The sequence below is a fragment of the Sebastes umbrosus genome, chromosome 4 (genome assembly GCF_015220745.1).
Source record: "Sebastes umbrosus isolate fSebUmb1 chromosome 4, fSebUmb1.pri, whole genome shotgun sequence".
NCBI classification, from domain to species: domain Eukaryota; kingdom Metazoa; phylum Chordata; class Actinopteri; order Perciformes; family Sebastidae; genus Sebastes; species Sebastes umbrosus.
Genome location: NC_051272.1, coordinates 17,721,980 through 17,730,672, shown reverse-complemented (window position 1 = coordinate 17,730,672; position 8,693 = coordinate 17,721,980). Strand labels below are relative to the sequence as shown.

The following is an 8,693-nucleotide window of genomic DNA, read 5'->3' as shown; positions in this document are numbered from 1 at the left end:
GATGCTGTTTTGTAAACAGTGAAAAAATTTTAATATCCCTGTTAGTGTTCATTCTTTTACACTTACCTACACCACTGATTCCCAACCTGGGGGTCCCGACCCCCACTAGGGGTCACCAAAGCTTCAAGAGGGGTCGCGAGGCCTTCTTGATTTTAAGGGGTGTAAGACAACTTTTAAATCGTTATTTTTAAAGTTTGGATTATTATTCAAGATATAAACTTAAAAATTAGAAAAAGTACGAGATTAAAAAAACCGAAGAGCTAATAGAAAAATGGCCAAGTGTCAGGGAGACACTGACTTTGTCAAAAAAGAAGCCTATTAAGTATGAATGATTGTTAAAAAAAATAAAGCGAATTCTGTTTAAAGTTCCTAAAAACAACAGAAAAACTCATCTCATTCACAGGAAATAATCTGCTCAAAATTCATCCAAATTGCTCATTTTACACAAACTTCCTGCAGTTATTGCGTTCACTATTTGGGTTAATTGTACAGATTATCAGTTGTTCTGTACTGTTATTGTTATGCATTGAATATAATATGAAATAACAATAAAGTATACCACTTAGTCAGGGCTCATCAGTTAATACAAAGATAGAAAAGGGGTCCCTAAAGGAAAAGGGTTGGGAAACACTGAACTACACTATATTAGACAATAGTTCTGCATCTCCTGTTGTAACCGAATTATGTTTGTAAAAGCTGCCATTGTTACTTAATGTGATTATGTAACAAGTTCTAGAAAATGTTGTAGTATGTGTGTTGTTGCTGCCATACGTGACACGTCACTGGCAGCAATGCAGAGCAACTACAGTAGCTTTCCGCACAGTTTCTACAGATACCCAGACCCATGGTCATGAGGTCCGCTCATGTATGGGTTAACAGTTGTGCTTCAGGTCACAAGTGAAGAGAATATCTTCTGTAGAGACGGGTCGTGCTCACACGTTCAGATGGAAACGGGGCAGACAATGATACGATCCTCCAGCATCACGCTTAGCACCAGGAAGATAAAGTAGAGCAGGAACATGGTGGAACCCAGCAGCTTATTCATCTTCCACTTGCAGTACGCAATAGAGATGATGACAAAGAGGAGCATGATGAAGAGAAGCACGATGGCACAGAAGAGCCCGTTGCTGCTGACGGCCACTGGAGCAAAACCGTGGAAGGATGCATACAGGAGCCATGGCACTGGAAGACTTTTGAAAGTGACAGAGCGAGAAACACAGAAAAATGTATCAACTGAATGTTCATTAGCATTTCTTTTTCAATCATGACACATCAGGATATCGGCACTCACCCCACTGTGATGTCAAAGATGTTACTGCCCACAGAGCTGGACACAGCCATGTCCCCCAGGCCTTTACGTGCCACTATCACACTGGTAATGAGGTCCGGGATGGACGTCCCTGCAGCCAGGATAGTCAGGCCCATAATCTCCTCTGAGATGCCGATGGTCTCTCCCACCTACAAGGAAAAAACTACAGCTCAGAGTGGATAGAAGCTGCAGAAATGGACTTCTTGGACAATGAAATGGACAATCTTCTCCTCACTTTTAATAGTTATTGAAACTAATTTAAACTGAATTAAAGGTAGATTTGTTTGATTTGGTGGCATCTAGTGGCGTGATTGCAGATTGCAACCAACTGAGTACCGCTCCTCTCATTCCTCCCTTTCCAAGACTGTGGCAATGTGACCGAGTGCAAAACTTAGAGGCCATCCTCACCATAATAACACTACTTTGGGAGCAACGAAAGTCAACGGTGGCTGGCGAAAACTACGGTGGCCTTCAGGTAACGTAAAAACAGGAAAGGCTTTCCCTAGAGCCAGTGTTTGGTTTGTGCATTCTGGGCTACTGTAGAAACATGGCGAAGCAACATGTCGGACTACGCGAAGAGGACCTGCTCCCTATAGATATGAAGGGCTCATTCTAAGCTAACAAAAACACAACGATTCTTAGTTTCAGGTGATTATACACTAATGAAAACCTAGTTGTGAATACTGTATTCCAATACTGCTATTCCCCTGAAATGTTACACACTGTTCCTTTAAAAAAAGAACCAATGCTTTATGCTCGTGTGCACAATCAGGAAACAAGGCAATGCATTTCAAATTCCATCTCTTAACTTTCCTACAGTAACTGACCTGATGGGCCCACCACACCATGAGGTAGGAGAAAATACCAATCCACGCTATAGAGCCCAGGAAGGTGACCGCAAAGAATTTTCTGGATTTCTGTTGGACAAAAAGTAAGTGATGTAATAGCAAAACACAGTGTCGAGGCATTTAAGATACCACAGCTGATCTGAGAGATGCTTCTTTACCAGATTGCGAACATCTGGAACTGTGAGCCACAGAGGGAGGATTATGGGCAGCAGGAGGAGGTAGGTGGCTTGTTTACGTTGTGTGTCAGGCCACTCTAGAGACAAAGGTTCATCTTCTTCCTCCTTCTCTTCTTCTTCTTCATCCTCCTCCTCCTCCTCCTCCTCCTCTTCTTCTTCTTCACTTGACTCTTCGCTTACTTCATCGCTGTCATCTTCATCACCGTCAGAGCCTCCTGACCCATCCTCTCCTGCTGGCACATCATCCTGAATTGTTGGGGAAGGAAATCATGATAGACAACAGTAGGAGCAGAAGAGAAATAAAAGCCTAAAGAGGCCTTTGGCAAAAGTTGTAGCTTCGTACATTGACTCTTACATAGACAGTTATCAAAGACTGACTTCTGGGCTTTTTGTTAACCACCAGGACAAGGTTGGAGTGTACCTTCTTGTCCTCTGGTTGCTCCTTCTTCTCAGCTTCTGGGGGTGGGGCAGCCACTGGCTCTTTGGTCGGCTCAGTTTTACTTCCACCGCCGTCTGCGAAAAGGAATCCCAAAAATCTTGTGCATTTCCCTGATGCCTCTTACTCATTCAGCTATCTAAAAGACTCCCATGTCATTTATAAGCCTTTAGGACGGGGTCATATGGAGAAAATGCAGTGAATGTGTTGTTTGGACATGATATATGAGGTCATCATCATGGCAACTGGACTGAATGTCTTCATAGGTGTATGGATTTGCACTGCAGGCACTTTACCTAGTCCTTAGTACCCTTTGTATGTTGTTACCTGTATGCAATTTGATGTATTTCTTGTACTTTATTTACCCTGTAAACACTTAATATTTAACTTCTGGTCACCCACCTACAGTATACAGAGAAGCAGCATGAAATAGTGCTAAAGACAAATCTTTCCATTGGTTGCAATTAAGTTATCTTATATTATTATCATAGACATCTGTACTTTCTGTTGTCACAGAACCTGTTTGACTCACGCTGAAGTATTTTTGGCTGAATGTTTTTTGCAGCCCAGATGATGAGCAGTTTTCAGACTCTGTTCATGAACAGAGTCGGAAAACTTAATGAAAGGCGCCTGATGAGTGGATGACCTTAGCATCCTTCCATGTTACCTTTGGTTTTGCTCTCTGCCGTCCGTTTAGCCACATTATTCAGAGTCTCAGCCTTATCCTTAAATTTCCCTACGAACAATCAAACAACCAAAAACAAACTTAGAATAATTCTGCGATGATGTTACTGAGTCATGTGATAATATCTACAATAATTTCACAGGAAGTCAAATAAGCAGTCACATCATCCACAAGTTTGACATAACATCAAAAACAACAACAGCATCACAATCCTTTCTGCAGCATAGAGCAATGTCATGAGAAGAGTGAGTTTATCAAAGGAAGTGCACAAGAGGCACAACATAACACAAGACAGGATCTTACTTTTTCTCTCCATTGGAAATGCAGAAACAGCGTGGACAAATATAGATATATATTTTAAAGAATGCAAGAATTTGCTGTTCATTTTGACCCAATGTCTCAGATTGAATACGCCCACCTCAAGCAAGCATAATTTATACCAGAGGTCGATATAGAGTAGATAACCATGCCGTGTACAGTATCAAAACATCCATTTTGATATTACATAGCATTTCTAACTGTCTTTTTGCCCTTTTAACTGGGCTCATATTGCCCATATAGCATGGATATATTTGGTTAACAAAATCATATTTATCATATGTATATATTAAAATAATATTTATGTATTTTACGATGCAGCACATCATTATCTAGGTAAGTTAAGTATATATTTGTAATGTTGCTTTGGAGTAGGTTGATACAGGCGCTGATAGCTGTGATCCAGATTTCATATTTTATATCATTCAAAAGCTGATTATTGTGAATGTGCTGGAGTAGTGGAGTGTACCGTGGTCTTGCCTCGGGAATAGTGTGCTCACCATAGCATGATGCACTATGAAGCTACAGTAACGTTAACATATCATGAAAACCACTGGGAAAGCTGTACAGGACCAGTCTTTCACCACAACAAATCAAAGTTAACTGATTAGATCACTTTTTTTGTAACTGATTTAACAGAAATATTAACACTTTTTGGTTTTGACTTTCACATAATAGAAATTGTTTAATAATCATTTAACGATTATTATGTGTAAAACAATATTTCTAATGACTAACACCACAGCTATGTGTATCCTAGGAATCTTTTTCATATTTCACTGTGGGCCTACAAATGGATCCCTCCATAGACTGAGGTAGGTATTTATCTGCTTAGTATCAATCTGGATTTAGTGCTGTCTTCAGTCGGGACGCTTTGCTAATCCATTTCACTATGAGAAGGAAGTAGTCCACAGACACTCATTACAAGAGCTCGTTTAAAGGCAGACAATGATCAATCATTAGAGCGATCAGTGTGGTGGTGCGGTACTCACCCTCTCCTAGAGGGTCTAAAGTGTGGATCATAAGTTGGAAGATGGTGTTTCTCATGGTGCTGTTGTGTAAAGAAGCCGAGCTTCCCCCTCGCTGAAGGGATGGCTTCAACTGGGGAGAGAGATGGCTGAGGTCACGATAGCTACTCACAATAACAGACAGTGACACATCAGTGTTAGACAGTCATGTAGTAAGTAGTGGAGGTCAGGTACTTTTTCTTGAGAAGTGCATTGCAGCACTTAAAAGCAGGCTTGTTTACATGATGTTATGATGAATAGGACAGTAGGTCAACAAGATGTAGAATAACATTTGCATGTCTATGAGGAAGTTGCTTTTTGTCTCTTTCTTTTTGCAGCGTAGGGACTGTTTTTTTGGTTATTGTTTTTTTTTACCTTTAATCGATTCTTGTCTTCTGGAGCAGGTCGGGCATTCTCCTCAGCGGCCCCATTTGTCTGCGTGGAACAATGTTTTTTTCAGTGATAATCATTCATTGGTACCATTCATTGGTATAGTATGTCATTTCATTTAGGTAGACCTTAAATATCAGTAAACTGTATACTATCTTATTCACTGCTATTTTACACATTGCACACTCTGGGGGTATATATATATATATATATATATATAACACCATAGTAGGATTATGTATGATGTAAATAGCATTTTCAACAGATGAAATAATTACATTTGCTCCCTAGGATCACAGCTCCACCAGTATATCCAGCTCAACAAATACCCTGAGTGAGCACAAATACTGTAGCTTTACCTTGTGTAAATTAAGCCTCAATCACATTTACCAGGGTTGAACACAGTATATGTTGATGCTACAGCTTGTAACAAGCCGTAGCTCCACAAAGGATTATTTTGCTGTGGCTGATCAGCTTTGGTTCAACCAAGGCCTTTGCTAGTAACATTTCACCCTTTTGGCAAACTTCCCATATAGCCCCACAGGTGATAGCAGAGATGTCATGAGTCATAATGTCACTTTCTGTTTCAGTGATAAACTACACTGCTTGTGATGAATATAACAGAACAAGAAACAAAATGATGCATGAGTGAAAGGGCTAGTTTCATACTTGAGAATATTAATCTTTTATGTACTAAAAATATCACAAAATCTGCACATTTGTAACTCATGAAGAGATATGCATTTGTCTTTAATAGCATATTGTTCTTTAAAGCTCCATAGCTTTGTTCTCAATCGCATACCACTGCCACAAATAAGTATGCTAGTATGCTTATAAGCATTTAGACAACTTTGGGCCAATACCTGCAAACTGTTTGTTAGTAACTCTTCAGCGTTTCTTCCACACTTGAGAAAACACTCTCCACACTCTGTCATATAAATACCTAATAACAGACTCATTATTGTGTCACTCGTTCTGTCACAGGAGTGCTTACCTTTTCAGCTTCTTCCACTGCAATGATTCTGATAATGTTCTTGTTATTGATGATTAGGGACTTGAAGGTCTTCTCTATTTGCACATTAAACTTCATGAAAGTCACATAGAGAGTGTAACAGCCCACCAGCATCATGCTCTCCCACCACATTATGACATTATCCAAGAAGAAGATGATGAGTAAGATGAGGCCAACTATGTAGAAGGATACATCTCTGAAAAGTGGCCACCAGGTCAGATGAAGTACCTCCCGTGAAAACAAAGCACACATTCCAATCACGAACAAAATGTTGAAGACTGCTGAACCAACGATTGTGCCAATACCCACGTTGCTGTGGGCGATAAAGACTCCTATCAAGGATGTGAAAAGCTCAGGAGCAGAACCACCGGCAGCCATGAAGGTGGCTCCTGCTACATCTTCAGAGATGGCTAACTTGACTGTGATTACCCCCAGTGCAGGGACAAAGTACTCATCACACACAATTGCAAGTGCAATGAACATGTACATCATCCCAAAAATGTGGAGGATCACCCAGCCTTGTCTACGGTCTTCAATAGAAAAAATGTCTACAGGGTATTCACCCTTCATATGTGGAGCTTCACCAGGAGAAGCTGGAGTGATGGTGATCACAGGAGGAGCCGGAGTGATGGTGATCACAGGAGGAACCGGAGCCGGTGTGAATGTCTCCAGTGGAGGCTCAGGGGCCACATAGATGCAGTGCACAATAGTCCGGTTTGTGGTTGGTAATGGTGGAGACTCGGTGGAAGTGGTTGCTTTAAAATCTGAAGTTGTACCCGTATGATGTGTCACAGCCATCTCTGGCGTTGTTTGATCTGTGAGCTCTAATTCTTGTGTTGCAGTGAGAGGTTCCTCCAGCCCCGGAGTCTCTACAGTAGCCTCTTCAACGCCCTGGGTTGAACCTTCTCCAAAATCCTCTCCAATCTGAGGCATTGGCAAAGGCTCGTACAGTCTGGCACTGATGGTCAGCTGGTAGAGGGTACAGAGAAAAACCCCAGAGAGGAGAAACAAGACCCGGCTCAGCTGCAGTCGCTTCCTTCTTGTGCAATACATTTTCCTCCAAAGCAGTGATGCTACTGGCTATGGAGAATTAAGCTGCATAAATGGGCTTCGGTAGAGGACAAGTCCAGCTCTCTCCCCAGCAGATCATGGGGGTGACAGAATCTAAAACTTCTATGGTGCAATTCATGTCATCCTCATCTCCTTGGAAAACCCAGCCTATTGTGAATAAAAAGAAGCATCAGAGACAGAATTACATTTAGTCAGCAGGTGGCACAACAGTGACTACTTTATTTGCATGTTGGTGATTTCTCACAAAATGAGTGACAGACAAACACAATAAACAAATATATAAATGTACATAGAAAGAAAAACTGGATACCAACTAAAATAAATGTCTTGTGGTAAAGGGTTAGGTGTTCCACATAAATCACAAAGAGATTAAACAACACAATGCATTTTAATTACAGATGCAGACTTACCACAGAACTAAGGTCTTGCAAAGTCAAGGGTGCAAAACAAATCTCCAAAAGCAGATTTCCACAGCTGCTTATTGCGGCACAAACAAAGGTCCAAACTGTTGCCAATGGCTACAGGGTTATGTAGGACACAGGACAAGTCTTCACAATGGATCAGTATAATACCTAATACCTGAAGTCTTCTAAGAGGATTATGTGCATTGTCTCACTCTCACTTTATCATCAGCCTACCGTAGTATTTTAATGCAAAATAAAAGTGGTGCTTTAATCTAATGCCATTATTATTGCATGACTTTAGCATAAAATCGTTTTATGAATATTGACACTTGGAAATAATACTGATTATATAATGAAACATAACAATATGGACTGGAACTTCAAACTAGCCCAAAATGTATAATGTGCATAAAGCCAATAGCATTATTTATTTATTTTAAATTATGGTTTAGTTCCTTGGTGATTTTTGTGCAAACTTTTTCAGCACAGGAATGTGCAAATTTCGCATTTAAAATGTGTATCACATAGGAACTACTTATTGTAGATACACTGGTTTCAACCCGGACGGAATTACTGATACACATCACAACACGATTTGACTTGTTTGCGTGAGTAACACTGAAAGATGTTTTTATTTATTAGTCTAACTTATGGAAAGTTGTCCGCTTTGACTCATTCAGCAATAAACTGGTACGTTTTATCACTCCGTTTACAGAAAGATAGAAGAAGTTAACCGAACAGCTAACTAACGGTAACTAACGGTAACTAACGGCAGCCAACGGCAGCTTGATATTAACGTTATTAACGTTAGTAACGTTAGTAACGTGCGCTTCTAACGGGTTTAAGTGTCGCTGCTTGGTTTAAATCAACCTCTGTGTGTTTAAACATCTGGACCAGGGGTCAGAAACCTTTACTGTCAAAAGAGACATTGTGGGCACAAAACAAATAATAAAATGTGTCTGGAGCCGCAAAAAACATTTAATCATTTAATCATTTAATCATTGTGATGAAGGTAACACAGTTTATAGTTTATAATC

The 8,693-nt window shown here is 40.3% G+C and overlaps 1 protein-coding gene across 2 annotated transcripts; it reads right to left on the bottom strand.

Moving 5' to 3' along the window:
* Positions 1-12: 12 nt before the first annotated feature.
* slc24a1 (solute carrier family 24 member 1) lies at positions 13-7,800 on the bottom strand. 2 transcript variants are annotated; one of them, XM_037767550.1, is made up of 10 exons: positions 7,663-7,800; positions 6,164-7,399; positions 5,155-5,214; positions 4,765-4,873; positions 3,437-3,505; positions 2,755-2,846; positions 2,316-2,579; positions 2,137-2,226; positions 1,292-1,458; positions 13-1,190 (listed from the first exon to the last, which is right to left on the bottom strand). In XM_037767550.1, exons 2-10 carry the CDS (start codon positions 7,232-7,234, stop codon positions 941-943), a joined length of 2,172 nt encoding a protein of 723 aa, XP_037623478.1. In that variant the 5' UTR covers positions 7,235-7,399; positions 7,663-7,800; the 3' UTR covers positions 13-940. The 2 variants fall into 2 exon arrangements, with proteins under 2 accessions (XP_037623478.1, XP_037623481.1); XM_037767553.1 differs by lacking the exon at positions 3,437-3,505.
* Between the last annotated feature and the right edge of the window lie 893 nt (positions 7,801-8,693).